This window comes from Ptiloglossa arizonensis, chromosome 7 (genome assembly GCF_051014685.1).
Source record: "Ptiloglossa arizonensis isolate GNS036 chromosome 7, iyPtiAriz1_principal, whole genome shotgun sequence".
Lineage (NCBI taxonomy): Eukaryota > Metazoa > Arthropoda > Insecta > Hymenoptera > Colletidae > Ptiloglossa > Ptiloglossa arizonensis.
In genome coordinates, this window is record NC_135054.1 from 9,850,656 (window position 1) to 9,869,818 (window position 19,163).

At 34.0% G+C, this 19,163-nt stretch overlaps 1 protein-coding gene across 4 annotated transcripts in view; it reads right to left on the bottom strand.

Moving 5' to 3' along the window:
• Positions 1 to 297: 297 nt before the first annotated feature.
• LOC143149104 (transmembrane protein 114) overlaps positions 298 to 19,163 on the bottom strand; it is a 42,698-nt gene continuing 23,832 nt past the window's right edge. For 2 of the 4 annotated variants that reach the window (XM_076316184.1, XM_076316187.1), the window contains exons 2-7: positions 18,133 to 18,196; positions 17,215 to 18,055; positions 16,310 to 16,556; positions 8,730 to 8,807; positions 7,806 to 7,943; positions 298 to 7,373 (exon numbers count right to left, since the gene is read on the bottom strand). In XM_076316184.1, the coding sequence (XP_076172299.1) occupies positions 7,123 to 7,373; positions 7,806 to 7,943; positions 8,730 to 8,807; positions 16,310 to 16,556; positions 17,215 to 17,247 (747 nt within the window). In that variant the 5' untranslated portion in view covers positions 17,248 to 18,055; positions 18,133 to 18,196 and the 3' untranslated portion in view covers positions 298 to 7,122. The remainder of the gene's footprint in view (positions 7,374 to 7,805; positions 7,944 to 8,729; positions 8,808 to 16,309; positions 16,557 to 17,214; positions 18,056 to 18,132; positions 18,197 to 19,163) is intronic. The other 2 variants (XM_076316186.1, XM_076316185.1) reach the window with 2 other exon arrangements.

Below are 19,163 nucleotides of genomic sequence, written 5' to 3' on the forward strand. Positions count from 1 at the left end.
ACACCTTTAGTGTAGTTTACCAATTCTCCAGTAGATGGCAACTCACATGAGTGCCGTGTGACATATGTGTGTCACTGAGCGTTCAGAACATATATGCTGGCAAACAAACTATAATTTCGATATGAAGAGAAATATTCATTTATTTTATCGTACGGTAGGGAATATCATTCGAAAGGAGATACTTGTCTGTAACGTCGGTTGAGAATGCTTGTCGAGCCATTTATTGATGAAAGTCAGAACAATTCTTCGACAAACATGCACGTTTACCACATAGAGTTTTCGTACCTTAAGTATAGTTTATCCCGTTCTGCAATAGATGGTAACTCGTGTTATTACCACGACGCAAATGTGTGGAGGTGCACGTTTAAAATATATTTGCATGCATACAAACAATAATTTGGATATGTAGAGAAATATTTATTTATTTCATCGCACGGTAGGGAATATCATTCGAAAGGAGATACTTATCTGTAATGTCGGTAGATAATGCTTGTGGAGCCATCTATTGATGAAAGTCAGAACAATTTCTCGACAAACTTGAGCGTTTCTCCGCCAGGTGTTTTCACACCTTAAGTGTAGTTTACCTATTCTCCAATAGATGGCAACTCACTTCATTGTCGTGTAACATATGTGTGTCACTGAGCGTTCAGAACATATATCCCGGCATACAAACTATAATTTCGATATGAAGAGAAATATTTGTTTATTTTATCGCACGGTTACTGCGATTGTCTTTGTTCGATCTAACGAATATTTCAAGAAATTGATGAATTTCAAGTCGTTATTTATACTAGGACATAGTTAATATTTGTTTAAACTATGGTCCTACGACGATTGTTGTTAATTATGATAAATAAACATCAAAATATTGCGAAATCTGCGAAGGCGAACTGTTTTAGTGAATGTTTGTTCATTTTCACGATTGTTATTAAGCCACTTTCTTGGCTGTGGTGTCCTTTTGATACCAAACTTTGATAATCTGGCAAAAATTTTCGAAATTGTTCGATTTTGGGACTTTGGTACCAGGAGAATATGATGTGCAAGGAGGTATTCGTATCCCGTCGATTCTTGAAATTCTCAGAAATGACGTCATTTTCTGGAAGTGATCAAATATAAGTATCAAATATAGTTTAACTTTAGAATACTTCAGCATATGTAGGCTAGACAATGTTTTATTCAGCCTGCTGCGCCTGACATCTATAAAGCTGTATAAATACTTTATCTGTCGTATACAAAGAAAATATTCCATTGTGTGCTTGGTCCATGCGCTAAGTCCCGATGCAGATTCAAATTTTAATCATCTTCGATGGTTTAACTAAGGGTAAACTTAGCCTGTAAAAGTCTGAAGGAAGCGTCTGTAAAAGAAAGCAGTCGCGGCTGTTGGGAAAAACTACTTGTACCAATGTAATCTCGAAAAAGAATCGACCGACGAGGACACTATCCTCACTCGTGCAACAATTCGTGATCGAAAGCTCCTCTTCGGTACCTTCTTCGCGAACATGTTAGATCGATGATCTATTTAGTCGATTCGAACGAGAATTGCTCTTTCGTGCGAATAAAAATAACGCATACTACAGAGGTATCTTAAATACGTTACCGGTCACATCCACGGATATAACTCCTTATAAGAGAACCCATAATTCTTCACGAAGACACCTTGATTATAATTCAAAAACGAAGTCGAGGGACAGGTGTGATGGATTCTTCGATCCAAATAAAACAGAACGTACAAAATCGAATCGTGAAGTAACAGAAAACCTATTCTTCCACCACAGGTGTATCGATCTCAGGCTGAGAATTTATTTATAAAAACAGTCGGAACTAGTTATTTGAACTGATTGTTAAATCTAGTGTTAAATAATTCTTCCATTCCAGATAAATGCCGCTGGTCTCTGCAAATGAAAGAAACGTTTGAAACGAACCTCCTCTTTGTAATAAAAAATTCGTAATAATTTTTTCACGCGTGAACGATACGATTGCGGAAATTATCGTCGTATATCGCATACGATTCATATTTTAAAATCGAACGTAAATAAAATTGTATGCATAAATTGGAAAAATTAATAGATCGTCGAATTAAATGAAAAATCGAAAATTTCGGTCGAAAGTATCCTAGATTCGTTTGGTATACATGAATACGCTTTATTATTTCGGTCATGGAAAAGAACAATTACAATCATTCTCATGTTGTTGTACACGTGTATAAAGTATATGCGTATGTATGTCTTTTATCAGAACGTGTGGGCAACCGCTTATATTTAACAAGCAAAAGGCGAAGGAACTTTTGACGAGACATCCCCGTGTGAGTCGTTTTTAAAACAATCGTTCGCCAAACAATATAATAATTCTTTCGCGAAAGTTTAACGATACCTTAAAATATTGCAAACTTTCGAGTTATATTATTAAAGCGTACAGACCAACCGTGAAATAGAATTTCTTTCGATACGAGTCCGTTAATAGACGCGGCCGTGAAATGAAAATTTTTCATATTCTTATCGTGGCTGTCTTCGGTGTTGAATGCTACGTTAAATTGCACCGCGCATAGTAATCGGCGAATCTCATAGTGCGAGTAGGTTTCGAAGCACTCTACGTACCTCGTTCGAACAGACATTCTAATTATTTTTAGCAGAATATACCAATTTAAAAAATATTTTTATTCTATGGAATCGTGTATTGTATTCAGTTAATGGAAAACATTGTTACAAAATGCTAATGATGTACACGAAGACGTTATATTTTCTTTTTATCCTTTCAAGGAATAAAAAAAACAAACATCGTTTCGATCAACGAACGTTGATTCGTGTAATTGCAAATTCAATGGATAACAAACTCGAAACTCAAACAACCACAAAGTGTTCAATGCATTGTAAACGAGAATATAAATCATGTATATATATATATACATGTATATATATATATTTATATATATATACACACACACACACATATATATATATATATATGTATATAAATATTTGTTCTTCCTCAAACTGACACGTATGTATGTAATATTTCCTTGTATATCCTTGGACACGAGTTCGTAATAAATAAACAAACAGAAAATGTCCATCGTCGAGAAAATTTCGATTTTCGCGGTGTCGGAAAATCGAAACCTCCTGCGATTATAAATTTGTACGTAACATTATCTTCAACGGGATAGAGTATTTGTAAATAATTACTATTCGCGTTTAAGTTCTTAACGGAACATGAAATAGTGTCTTTGGACATGGTTAAATTTCCCTTGTCGAGGGATTAAAAATCACCACGATTATATAGACATCGTCCGAACGAACTCTGAAAAATGAAAACGGGGCGAGCAAAGAGAGATGGAAAATCGAATCATTCGTATATTCTTACACTTTACGTCGAGTGGATATATTTTAAGCGATCAAGTTTTGCAAAATCTGGGAAAAGCCAACTCGCTCCGGTCTCATTCTTAAGAGCTCGATCGGTTATTCGTACGACTAGAAAAAGATCTTTGGACAATTCCCATTCAGAGGGACTAAAATTGCCTTAATTGTGCGAATATCGTGTAACCGATGAACGTGCGATAATCTTTGCATAGAACAGTAGATGCGAGTGATAATAATGTTCGTTAGTCGAATACTTTGTTACGAAATACTTTCTCGTGGAAAAAATCGAGATTAAAATCTGTTTCGTTATGTAGACATTGTAAAACTGATTATCGTGCTAACTTTGACTAGAATTATAGACGCGGAGAATCGTGTTAAATGACGATTTAAATATTCATTTTTAAATTAACGCGAAATACTTACGATCTGAAAAAAAGACCGTTTATCGATTCCCTTTTATAAGGAACAGGATCTCCTCAATTATGTACATATCGTACAACACGGTAACTTCAACTAGAATCGTAGATGTAATTATTAAGAAAACATGTTCGAATGATTCGAAATAATTCTTCGCGATACCGATCTTTCGTCGATCTCCCTTTCCTTCAGGGGGAACGAAATCGCCTTAATTATACAGACATTGTACAATTGTTGACCGGAGTAACGTGGTCGATGAAAGTCTTGGGCTTAATTAATAATCAATTTTATCCTGTTAAGGTTCTCGAGCTTTCTCGACCGATTTAGATTTTTACGTAAATAGTATCTCATTCCGTGATGAGTCTGCTTCGTGTAACCAACTATAGTTTTTCAAGATTTGGGAATTCAATCGGGATTAAATGCATCGTTAAATCCGTGAACCTTCTCGGGATAAAAAGATCGAACATTCTGATATGAAGTAGCCTTTCGTGAAAGTTAAGTAAATCGATAGGAACGCGTTAACAATCGACTAATTGTTGTCGTCAAAACGTTGAAAATTCTCTGATTCTATTACGAAAATGGTAATATAGACGTTTCTCTGCGAATCTTGGGGCAATTCTCATCTCGTTCCCCTAAAATTGCAGCTACGTCGAGTTGCATCGAAGTTGTACGTGCATTACTTTCTTAATTAATACAATGAATCTCCGCCTGAATCTTGTCGCACCGAAATTGTTTCTCAACACACGAGACACTGAGCGAAGGGCGCGGACATTAATCAATCCAAATTTCTATCCCTTAGATTCTATTTTCTCTTGTAGAAAACGGTGCCGACGTCAAACATCAAAGATAGATTCTCTTTCGTATCTCTAGTATGTACCTATGATAGTCGTTAGTACACTTGATTCATTCGAGCGACGATTGTGTCCGATTATTTATTTACAGATAAATATTGTTATTCTGCAAACTATCCGATCACAGTGATTAATCAAAACGCCACACCTTCTTTATAAATTTTTCTCTGGTGCGTAGAGAATATCTTTCGAGCTTCTCGATATTTTTCAAAGTTTTATCGAAACTTTGTAACGTAAAAAATTGATGTTTTCGAATAGATATTGGATAATTCGCGAAAAGTACCGAAGCGACAGTAACAAGGAAATTTTTAAATTCAACGAACAATGTACCAACGTAGAGAGCAACACCATTAAATATTGAGAAGGTCGATTCTACACTCGACCCTACCTACAAGTAGTGGAATACAATATCGATTATCATTTGAAACGATAAATAAATAATAACCTAAACAACAATTTTCGATACACCAAAATATCAATTCTACCTTAAATAATTTATTCGAAATAACTTTCGAAAAATTATCTCGTTATTAATTATCGTTTGGAATAAAAAATTGATTACTTATTTCTTCGATGGGAAGAGTAAGCAATACTCGAACATTTTCGTGATTTTAAAATAAAAAAAAAAAAAAAAATAGACGTTTATTATATCTCTAAATATATTCGTAACTTTGGAATGATGTTAAAAGATATATATTTTACTTTCAAATACGTATTAATAATAGTAATTAGCGATACACTAAAAAAGAAATAGAAATTTTATGTCCAATAAATTAGTATCCTAGTAGTGTTGCTCTCTATATTGGCACACCAATTGACTAGTCACACGATACTAATACGAAAAGTTTGTTCAATTACATTGCGTAACATCTGCTCTGACTATCGAAACATACTTCAAAATATGAGTGTCGTGCACAACCCTTGAATCGTGCTTCGTTAAAATTTCATGCTCGTAGATGAAAGATATACATAGTAATTTATCTAACTCGATGACCTTAAAGAGAGGCAGGTAATCTCAACGTTCTTTAACCACCGGTGAAAAGTTTTGCGATCGAACAAAAGTGTTCGACACGATACTTTTTACCAGCGACGGTACTATTTGCCGTTTAAAGTTACGTTATATAATAGAGTAGCGTGAAAAAATATACGGTTGTATATCTCGTTTTCTCAATTAACCATGAATACGCGACAAATGTTTCTCCCGGGATATTCTACTCCCGCGAATAAAAATATTTGATCTCCCTGGGCAATGAAATTGAATCGTTTCGAATATAAAACTCATCGTTTTGTTATTAAGAATTTCTCGTGGAATTTTCATTTCTCGTAAAATCAATCCGTATTACATCGGCGGAAAGAAGAAACGAGATCCCTCGATTTACGCTCAATGGTCCCGATCGATAGTATCCTAAATTTCAATAATCCGATACGGTAGAAAAATAGCATTTATCGTTGATCCGGTGAATTTGAATTGTTTTCCCTCGCAGACATTTTTCCTTCGACGATCTATAACGGAGCAACGAGATGGTTCGTATTTTAATTATTTCGTAAGAAATACGATATCTCACAATTATATCGGTTAGTTAAAACACTTGTGCAGTGTACTCCCGGTTTATTATTATCGGCAATCGATTTGAGCTGAATATAGGCAACGTGCACCTTTTATTTACGAACTGTAATTGCATTCTCGTGTTTACGAATCGATTAAAAATCATACTGAACAAGTGTCGTTTCAGCCCAGTTGCGTTAGAAATCGGAGCCGGCCATCGACGAGGAACTTACTGCACCTTCGACACGTTATTAATGTTTAATTATTTCTGTATTAATAAAAAATTGAACACTGCGATCTTAAAGCCACCAGGGATCACTGAGTCTAACGGATACGAAGTTCTATCCGGTCTACGATTACTTTCGAGTATCCCGTTGGTTCGTAGAACGTGTAAAGAAACCAGAGTTCGATATTCTGGTTCGCGATATAAGAGAGGAAAGTATCGATAAGTGTTGAACGGTATTATACATTGTATCCACGATGACTAGTATGGTCTCACTGACGTGCGAACCGGTATATCCGTTGAATACCTTAAAAGATATTTAAATACGCGAATATATGTGCAAAGGCTGACATTTAGATCACAGCGTTTGCATAGAAACTTTCCCAAAAAAAGATCGATCGATCATCCTCCGCGTATTTAACGTATTCGTTGAACAGAGACAACGAAGCAAGTGCACTGTCGACCAATTTCTCATCGAACGATCGCATAATCCATCCCCCGTAAATAATCGACCATCGATCACGTTCGAGATTTGTATATTCGCAACAGGTTCGACGATTCACGATCGTTGGTTCGTCATTTAGTGGTCGAATCTATAAACGATTGTCGCGTTAACCCGTACGTAAAATACGCGCGTACATGTCTTTTCTTATCCTCGAGGTGTTCCTTGGATCGCAAGTCTCTTGCGACGCGAGTCTCTATCGACACAAAGAACGCATAAACGAGAGGGAATCAACGACCGATGATGGTCGGTTCGTCGGCCATTGCGATCTCCTCCGTCGGTGCCTTGTCCCTCTTCCTTTTCCTTGAGAACAACATGAACGCGCATCCGGACAGCAGGTTGCAGAGGAACACGATCCAGGCCAGGATCAAGGAGAAATCGTATCTCATGAACGCGCCCCTTGGAAACGTAGCGTACACGTATTTGCTCTCGAACTCGATCGAGGACAGGAGCACTTGTATCACCACCATGTTGCAAGCGGCTGAAACGCGACAGAAATATCGATTATGCGAATTCGAGCTTTGTTTCCTACGTCGGAGAAACGCGACTAAAGGTTCGCGGTTATAATAGGTTGTTCAATCAGTTTCGTCGTTCGATAAAACTTATTGAACAACCTAGTACTGTTCAATAAGTACTTATCGAACAACCTATTACTGTTCAATAAGTTGTATCGAATGACAAAACTTATTAAATAACCTAGAACTGTTCAATAAGTTGTATCGAATAATAAAACCTATTGAACAACCTAGTACTGTTCAGTAAGTATAATACTTATCGAACGACAAAACTTATCGAACAACTAGTAACTGTTAGCGTGACCGTTGCAAAGACAACGTGAAACGAAATCGAAGACAAGGAAAATATTAACCTAGTTGCATCGTATTAATCGGAAACTCATATTACGATTAATTACCGCTAATGAAATGTATCCCACCGGCCAGTCGTTTGAACATGTATCGTGGATTGCGGAACGTGTAAATCGAGAAACAAAAGCCCATTATCATCACAAACAAGCTGATTATTGCGAACGATACCTGCGTCCTCGAATAATCTGAAAACAATTACGTCGTGTTTCCATGATTAATAATTTATCGTTTTATATGTGGCTGATAAAACTTTTGTAAAGGTTACATTTTGCGCGTGGAGCGTAGACACGAAAGCGTGAACATTCTTTTATCGAATGGTGCACAGGGTAGTGTATAATTTCGTGATAAAAAGAGAAAAGTGAAAGAAAATAGTGTGAGATGTAAGCAAAAATTTGTCGGATCATAAATATTGGTAAAAGTAATTTATTTTTGTGATACGATAATTATTATTTTACAATGATTCAAAGTTACCCATTTTCTATACACAAAAAACGACTTACGAGCTTGCAGAAAAGTTTAACATCGACGCAAAATCGTCCTCCATGTTGCTACAACGACTATAGAAGTACTATTAGTTCTGTGATGAAAAATTCTTGACCCAAGTTATTCTTCGTGTACATTGTGTCGTCTGAATTTCATCTGTTCGGATCGATCGAATATGGTCTGTTGACTATACGGTTTCAAGAATAACGAAAAAGTCCGAGAATGGTTCGATGATTTTTAAAAATTACTATTTTTCTCAACTCGAAGTAAAATTACTGCGTTAAATGTAAGAAAACGGAAAAAGATTAATTATCTTTCAGTTGCCATTGACAAAGGAAAACGAAACGTTGCAAAATCCGACGAACTTTTGCACACACCTAATACAATTCTACGTTTGCAAAAGAAGAACGAACAGTGTGTTTTACGGTCGATAAATCGTTCTAGGTGTTACCTATGTCTGTTAATGTACGATGTTTTTGTTCACTTACTAAGGACTGTTCTATTTAATCCTGGATCTAGCTTGATCTGCATATCGGTCGGGAACATGTCTTGATTCTTGCACTCTTCTGGAAAAACAACATCGCATTAAATGTTTAACGACGTACGATCGATGTACACTTCACCGTTGCTCGTAAGCGTGATGCACGAATCGACGAAAGTTAAATCTCCGGTGTACCGTAATCACCTCATTTATCTCCATTCCTCTCGCAGCTTCCATTTACCATTTTCTTATCCCCGTTATCTTCTCTTGCCTGGAACGCCTCATTCGTGTCTCGCGTCACGATATGTTACTTTCACGCGAAGCCTTTAAAAATAGTTTCAGACACAATAATGCTACGATCGGTATTTCTAACTGCGCAATATTTTACCCATTTCCACTGCAAACGAATTTTTTTTTAAACGATAACTCACTTTCCTGGTTATTGAGAACAATCCGTACAAATCACGTACGTTGATTCGTGTAATTGCAAATTCAATGGACAACAAACTCTAAACTCGAACGACCACAAAGTGTTCGATACATTGTAAACAAGAATATAGATAATATATGTATAAATATTTGTATATATGTAACATTTCCTTGTATGCACTTGTATAAACTCTGGTAGAAACAAATTGCAACTATTATAATCGCAGTGTAAACAATTGTGAATCGCAACATTGCGCTACCGTTAATCGATAAACTTTTATAATCGAACCGTATTTCCATTGTAGCGTATAAAACGCATTTATTTTTATCACGAGTTTATTGCGAGTTATAAATATAACAATAATGGCGAAACGATTGTTCATCGTTGAGGAAATTGGGGAAATACATGGGGAATGAAAAAGAAAATTCTACAAGCGATGACAGTGATTATGAATTACAAGGATTGGACTTCGATTATTTGAACGATAATTCCCAAATAAATAATACAATACGGGCCGTGCAAGTCTAATTAAATGACGAAAGTACGTCTTGGTCGTTAAAACTGTTTCGTCGACGCAGAAGACCATAACAAGGGAAAATATAGAAGGAAAACATTTTCCACGAGAGAAGAATATTCTTAAAAGAACTGGGTCAGTCTCTAGTAAATCCCATACATTTTGGTTAGAAAAAATTTATCGCGTAACGAGGAAGCCTTTAACGCGTATGAAATATTAGAAACAAACGCGCACGATATAAATTCTGCCTTTCGAATTTTGATAATAAAACTAACATAACATAGTGCAAATATAGGTTTCAGTATTATTACCCCGATTGTATCTAATAATGTTATCTATTTTATTTTATTTCTCAGTTTGTTCAATGTTATTCCGTGATTTTAATAAGTAATATTGACTACTTTATACGTTTCCTAATTTCATTTTATTATTGTTATTATTATAATTGTTGTTGTTATTGTTATTATTATTATACATTCTAAACAGTGTATTCAACGACCAAGTGTCGTTTTATTTTATGAATAATAAGCAACAATAATACACGCTTCTTATCGTATTTTCCAAATTTCATACTTTGTCATATTGGGCTATAGTGAGCTAAAAAAATGCAAACGTATAACTGAGCGAAACAACACAGTTAAAATGAATTATGCAATATTCGGTAACTACAAAATTGAGGAGAAATTAAAATAATAACGTCGATAATGTGTAAAATTACGCATTGTTTGTAAATTGCAGCTAAAATTATTATAGAACCAATGTGTTACGTATTGTATACATTTAAAAACAGTATACTGATATTTACCACTTTCTCTTTAAAATCATACTCGACGAATTCTTATGCTTGTTTGGTCGTTTTTTTTCACAAACTGCATACATATGTATGTCCTCGAGTTTCGAACAATTCGCGCATCTTCTTAATAAGCTTCGGGACAAAAAAAAGAATACAGTGACTGTAAAAAGAAGAAAAAACATGACCAGTAGGGTGGAGAACAAAAGACGGCGATACGGAAAGTTTTCATTTATTCCTGGATCGTCGTTTATTTTGTCGTAGCATGCTACAGCGATGTGTACGAGCTTTAGTGCATAAATTAATCACAAATGCTTGTTATCCCTCTGTTTTCGAGATGAGCAAAGTTAAGGGAAAGCGAATAGCGGAAGAGGATTAAAAGAGACAAAGTCCTTTTGGTGTCTAGAATGAAAACAATTTTTATTCTGCTGAAAGCTTGAAGAAAACACATTCAGGCAACGTAAAGTAGAATTAAAAAATAAAAATTACCATTACAATAACTTCACCAACAGTTTCTGTAATGTTCTTTCCTTGATTCGTTTTGTTTAATAATATCTTGTGAAATGAACAAGTTGTGCAGTGCATTTTATTTCTTTTTCGTTATATATTTAAAAACATGCATTAACAATGTAGTATCGTAATTTTTATTATTTGTAATTAATAAATCACTCAACAATAAATAGATAAATGAATGTGCAAAACCTAAATGAAACTAAATGATTTTAGAAAATAGGAACATTCTTATTGATATTCGTATTTTTATTTTCGCACAGTAAATACGTGCTCCATATATTTGTATGTAACAATAGTGTCGTCATAAATCCCATGCACATTCCACGACTACTTCATAATCTCGATGTGAACAATAAATCTTGTTACTAAATCCCTGGTATCATTTTCGAGTTTACGGCTGCAAAATCCATTCGCTATTTCCAAGAAAACGAACGATCGTTTAATTTTATATTCGCCCGACTCACGAGTATACTTCATATAAATTATTATCACATTGCTGAGGATATGAATTTACGTTATGTTTAGATCATTACAAAATACAACTGTTGTATCACTCCTTTCCAGCCAGAAATCCGGGAATTTCTTCGATGAAGTGAATTTAGTATCGTCGATTTTATAATCTGTAACGAAGAGGAGAGTTCGGAAAATAGAATCAATAAACGAACATATATTTTGCATGTAATACAAAAATTAACAGCGCGTTTATACCATCTAAGGCATTTTGAAGTGAAATTATAATCGGATCAATTTGGCTTGAAGAAGTTAAAAAGATCCATATCAGAAAATCGTTTAAACATTAAGGGGGAAAACCTCTGTAATGGATCGAAAAAATCGAAATTTCTTTCTTTATCTCCTTTTAATGTTTGTGGTTTAAGAAAAAATAATGTTCGAACTATGGATGTAACAAGATACGTAAAGGAATATAAGAATCGTGTAACCAAAATGTACAGAAAAAGGAATGCATCAGTCATGTTCAGAAACAAATGGTTGCAAAGCTTCGTCAATGTAAAAAGAGTAATGAAAGTCTTGGGTGCAAAGGTAAATTGACTTACTATGAACTTGAAATATTTTGGTAGATTAACTTACTATGAATCTTAAGAAACGTCAATTCCATAAAAGACACGTACAAAGTAGTATGGACAACTTTATATCATAAAAGTTTAACAAATAAATCGACAAAACATCATTATTTCCCAGAGGTTACGAATTCTCGTTGCACGTGGCAGAAAGGGAAAGTAAATGGTACCTACGTTAGGAAATTACAATCATAAAAATCCATTGTTGGAAAACATAATCGCTGCCATTACACTCATTTATGAAGATTTGGCCAAGAAAGAGCTTTTAACAAGATGTTTAGATGGGTTTACTCAAAACAATAACGAGAACTTCAATGCTCTCGTTTGGAAATTTGTCCCCAAAACAACACTGGGTGAAGCTAAAGTGGTCCAATTGGCAACTTATTTAGCGTAATCGAAGTTAATGACGACCATTCAAGATTATTACAAATAATGAAGGTCCTCAATATTAAAATTGGACCACAGGTAGACGCATAACGATACAAACAAGACACCCTCCGCTGCTAAACGAAAACACGAAGTACCGATTCATGACTCTTGGTCATAAATGAAGGAAATGACGATGATTTTTCTACAAGGAATAGGTTTCATGGTCCTAGAATGGATACCCTTTATTACGTTTAAAAACTCCAACGTTATTTCACAGATAATTTGTTTAAACACGTTTTTCTTAAAATGAAATTTTTTAAACTGGGCGGCTGAATAACTCAATTTTCATCCAATTTACTTAAAATTTTGTACGGTTGTATATAGTGGTTTCTAATACTATACTTTTCAGTTGCACGTGGGAAATTTTTGATTAAATAATTAGTTCGTGCGTGGTGTTGAAAGAGATATTGAATTTTTCACACGTTTTAGAGATCATTTCTTCAAAGTACCATTTTATAATAAATTATCATTTTTTCAAATCCCTACGTGCAACTGAAGTCACTGTCTTAAAGTTTAAGAGAATTGAATGATTTCTTATTTCAGAACATCCAGTGAAAAGTTTCCAACAAATTTCTGAAGACTTCTCACACAGGTTCCTATTATGTTATATAATTAACATTTTTATACGAAATTTCTACAAGAAGTAGTCTAAGAAATGTGTATTTCGAAAACATTAAACATTTATTAGAAAAAGTATCAAAATTAACACCAAATATTCTTAAAGGTTGCTTTCATTTTCAACCGTCGCAATGGTTTCCTCTTTTAAAATATTAAATATAGATATCCGATGTTTATCTCGTTATTAGAGAACAATATCATTTCGTTGGAATATGTTTCGGTCTAGAGATTTCGTTAATTAATCTGCAGAAAGGTTAACGGTGCAAATATCATAACACAGTTGATCTGTCCTCGTAGAGGCATAAGGGGTACTACGATGACGTTACAGATGTGTAATTTAGTAACTCTGACGTGCGCATGATGAAGCACACGTGTGAAACACTGGATGCAACGTATAAGTGAGTGTGTAGCTGCAGACGCGGATTCTGACATTGCTTAATTAACTGCACAATGTCAAACTGATTATATATATATATATATATATATATATCAGAATTACTCTAATGCGAATTTGAAAAAGTTCGGTTTAGGAAAAAATTCATAAAGGAATAATAGATCACAGTGTTTGGTCAAATGTATTTAAACAAAGGATCAAAGAGATACAAAGAGAGTAGTAGAAATAGACTGCCGGTTCGATATATAAAGAAAATGTTCAAGTACGAATAAACGTTACAGATGAGGTATCAAGACGAGTTGTTTGTAATTACATTTAGTTTATTATATCGTGGTAAATCTCTCGGTGGCAGATTCGATGAAAATCTGTTTGCCCAGATGGTTTCAGCTTTAACCAAGAATCTAATAAATCAAACTCTGTTATAAAGTTTTGCGTATGGGTTTAATCCGAAGTAAATGATGTAAAGAGAGAAACGTAGGAAGGCATCACAGCAATTAATTCATTCAATTAATCATTCTGACGTCCAAGCAGTACCTGTGCACATATGTATATTTTCTCAAGATTTTTGTTCGGAACATAGTTTACCTTATTAGACTTTTATCGCTTGAAGAATTTTAATTTGACGCGAGGAATCTTCTAATTTCTCGTAACTTTTATCAAAGAGAAATTTTCTATTAATATTCTTTAAAAATTTTTTATAACCCAGTTTTAAAATATTAGTGAAATATTTGGAAATATTAATTCCACGAATGAGAAGCTGACTATTTATGTCCCAAAGGAATAAGACAAATTCAGAATTCAGAATGATTAACCTTAGTGCGAGTATGTTTGGGTCGCAAGAGACCCGAGGGTTGAATATTTATTTTGTAACCGTAACGCGAAGACAGATGTTTAACAGATGATCGCCTTATGAACGGATCTATAGCAAAAACTGTAGAATCTTCTTCAACACTTTGAGCGAGGAAAGTGCGTTGGACGGGTAAAAATAGATGAAAAATAATTCATACGAATGTACAATATAAATAATGGAAGTTTATCGAATACCATTATTTAATCGAAGTTATACTCGTAGGATTCTAAAAACGATAAATTTCAATGCACTAGAATCTTGCATTTTGAAGACCGAGAAGTAACATCTCGTGTACACATTGTAAATATTATAAAAACCACAACAAGGAACATAATAAATTCAGAGATGAATCTAAAAAATCGAAAACATCTCAGACATTACATTTGTATTGACAATAGCATCAAACGCATTAGCATTAAGTATGACAACTATCAAAAACAAAGTCATAATATGCATTTCATGGATAAAATTACAACCTGGTGCATACAAATGCAATGGCATCGAAGAATTAATTATTCATATTTCGTAAATACACTTTCCTATTTCTTACTTTTTATATATCAATAGTAATATATATCTAGAGAAAAATTTATGAACGTGATATAAAAAGAAAATCTGAAACCTAAATAGAAATAATCTAAAATTTATTTCGTAAGCCAAAACAATGTACCGAAGTAACTACAAATATATTCCTACAAGCAAGTTCTGGAGTATATAGAGACAGAAGTATCCTAAATATTTTTGGTAAAAGATTTTCTCCTGCCACTAACACTCGGAAACAATATTTGCAACTTTGACTGTACTCCTTCTCCATTATTTATATAGGTCAACGATCCCGCCCTTCTTGAAACGACGCCACAAGCTTTTTGCGCGGACGAATCGCGTATCGCGGCACATTTGGTAAAACTTTAATTTAGTACCGTTGGAGTTCTCAGTGATTAATTTGACGAAGACGTAAAATTTCTTAGCGGACGTTTTAAACAGCGTGCGATGTTGCATCTGCCACGGACTCGTCCGACTGTAAATCACGTGTAGAGTGTTTAATTATTGGAAAAGCATGCCGAGAGACTTTCGAGCCAGCTACAAAGCAAATAGTTGGCGGCGACGGTTCTCTTAGGATGTTTTGATTCAATTTTCGTTGCGGTTTTCAGTCTGTGATTATGCTGCTCGAGTTTAAGTTACTCTTAACAGACACAAATTGATTGTTTCACGGAAGATGACATTCCTGTCTACTTCAGTTTAAACGTTCTCGAACGAATAATAATACGAGACTCGTAATATTATTCGTGGACGTCGTTTAATCCATCCGAAGAGAAATGATAAAAAACCAACTACTCGTAAATTTTATATATTATTAGTTCTACTTTTACGAGTAACAAAAATTAAAGTTATTTAAGATAAGTTAAAATAGTCTAATCGAAAGTATTCACCGATAATGAGAAAGAATTTTATTTCGACCACAAACTTCTAGTCTCGCACAAATGTTAAGGAACCGTTCGTTATTAAAAGCAAGTAGAAACTTCAAAATATTCCCTTTCTCTTTTTCCATTTCTCCATAATATAAAAATTTGGTTATTTTCCAGAAAATAAGTTTAAGAAACGAATGTGGAATAAAGATCAATCCGAGCCTTTAATCGTACACTAATCAATAGTGTATATCTGCGTCGATTCATTCTTACAACGATAATGTATTGCAATATTATTGTTTCGTATCTGTTACTTGTTCGCAAATCTTTCGCATGTAACGTATTACGATAAAATAACGTATTTGTAGGGAATAAAAATGCATTATTCTTCTTCAAATGAACTTGGAATTCTAGCAAACCTTCGGAGTTAAAGAAAAAATTTTTTAAATTTTACACTACCGAATTGACTCAACATCGGAAAAAGTGAAAGTAAATTGCAGTATTCGAATCCAAAAGTCATTTTTAAAGGCTTTCGTGTGCATTTCCTTAGAAATAATTTACACTTACTGTAAGGTACCATGTTGGTGGAATTTTCAGATTCCGGTGCTATGCCATGAGTACATCCTCTCCAGAGACCCATGTGTTTGTAGATCAATCTTCTACCAGCTTTGCCCGCATCCCCAAGAGGTAAGCCTCCTTCACCCGGTGTTTCAATGGTGAACCAATGATCGGTTCCAATAGCCACCGACCATATGCAAACTGATAGTCCCACGAGAACGGTGCAACCGAGAAGAATTCGCCTCTCGAAAATAACCTAAGCAACACGTATGACAAAATACCGATAGTTTCCAACTGGAAATTCGTTATTATGAAAGATCTATTACGAAAGATTCTTAGAGCCATGGGTGAAATCTCGACTAAATTTTAATTATTTTAATTTTTTCGCAGTTCAATTCGTCAGAGACACAAACAAGGCATCTGAATTGCTTAATCTATCATAAATATAGAACAGTTTATTTTGCATGTAATATTTTCTCTCTCTCTCTCTCTCTCTTATATTTTGTTTAATATTTAAAATGGAGAGTCAATCTGCTTATAAAATCAATTCGTTTCTTTTATATAAAGCAATACTTTCATTGAAAGTGGATAGTGATCGATTGACGACTCTAAAAGTGATATTAGACAAATATGAAATTAATTTTTGTGGCAATGAAATTTACGTTGAGTAGGAAAAAGAAATTACAAAAGAAGACTTAAATAGCAATGTAAAATATTACATTTGTTGGGTGTAATTACATCGCACATTGTGCGTAAATATTTCTTTAGTTTTTTATCGCGAACAAAAGCAATTTAAAATATAGAAATTGTACATTTTTGAAACTGTTTCTCGTCGTGTTACTGCACCGTGAAATGGTTAATTTTTAATACAAAAAAGAAATCATGCAGAAAAACGATGAAGAATAATATTTTACCTGGTTGTATAACGCCTTCATTCGACTCGCCATTTCGATCGGTTCAATTGATATTAATTTTGAAATTAATATCTGGTACAAATTTTGCGATATTACTTTCCTTCACGACCTGGTTTAATCAGTTTACCAAATTAATGCACCACCACACTGCAAATCATTTTCTATGTATTACAATATTAAAGAACTAAAATTAATCTTCGATGATTGCTCGATTTGCATGTTTTTCGAAAAAAATAGACGTCTTGATGAATTTTCTTTAACAGGTTTTTCTTATTAATTAAGTTTGATATGCGAGTCACGTTTATTTTACGTGGAACTTTTCACCACGGTTACTAACGTTTAATTTCCGCTGTCGCGCCGTTGTAATTAATTAAGCTCGAAGCATGTTTTAAGATTCTCTATTGAAGATAATTTTACAAATTTGATGTTTTAAACGATCACTTTTTCACTCGTTTCCATTCTTAATTGCTTTAAGTTTAGGTATATCTTTCTTTGAAGCATATAACTTGTTGCGATAGTCTCAATTGCTCTTTTAATATATTGGTTACATACTGATATTTTCATTTCCTTAAAAGCTTTTTATACGTCGTACTGTGTTCATAATATTTTTGAAGTAATTTCCAGAGTACCTTTATACGTTCTGCTGTCTTTTTTGCTATCTTCCTCTGTTTGATGAATACTTTTGCTTGAATGAAGGATTCCTGGGTATTTTTCACTTTTTATCTTTGTTTGTCTTCCCCTCAAATTAATTGTCAAACATCGTTATTTTTTCCTGGCACTTGTTCTAATTGCTTTTGTCCTTTTGTTCAATGAATTCCATTCGGTGACTTCCATTTCTTTCCTGTGATAATGACAATGAATATATCTTTATACAGTTTTGATTATAATTCTATCAAAATTTCAAAAAATGGGACTCACTTTATTTTCGGAACCTCTTCTTTCTTGTTTATTTCATTGCCATACAGAATTTTATCCAAAACACCTGAAAACAATAGGAAATGTTTATTCGATTTTTTAATAAAAACGTTAGACTGTTTGCAAAGAACAGGGATAATGACTTTGGATAAATTATTTCATATAAGAAATCATCGAAAAATGTTAACGTTCTTTAATTTACTCTATTAATGTTACAAATGAATTTCAGTTGCACAAATAATATCCTGTGTTACAATTGAAGAATATAACACGAATTGATCGTTTACTACTCGATCATTCTGTTTCGGGTAGAGAAAAATCGAAAATATATACTGCAGATTAAGTATTTCATATTTTGAAAACGACACGCAGAAACATGTCATCAGCATCTGCCTGAAATCATTTGGCAAGAAAGAATACTTCTGTCGAATCATGTCATAATTTCATTCCTCATTCCTTCACTACACGCTTATAACACATCAACGTCAACTTGGAGGAGTCAAATAATTTAATGTATTATGCCAAGAACAAAATCCTGTTTTTACGTGGCGTCACAGTTATATAGTTTTCTGTAGGAGAAATTCAAAATATCGTGATTAATTCATACCGTTGCATATTTTTATTTGTATAAAACGCATTAATATATTCGAAGCAGGTATATATATGTACATAAGAAAGTGAATAATAGTTTTGTGTATTCTCGAAAGTCGTGTACGTCGCAAAGGGAGAATTTTAAAATGAAAAATAAATATGTACTATTACACAATCTGGAAGTTGCGCAGTGATCACAAGAGAACTTTTTCGCAAACTCCGTCTTAGAAATGGAACAACTTATTTAAAGCGTTCCCTTTGTTCTCAAATGCATGACACAATGATTGGCCAACAAGAAATACGCCCAGTTAATAGCTAGAGACACTTTGCCATTCGTACTCATTATTGTTATTTATCAAGGCCTGTCTTATAGTTGTCGTGATGACACGAGACTGTAAGTTACAGATTCTCATACTAAACAGGACTTTTATATCGAAGTAAAA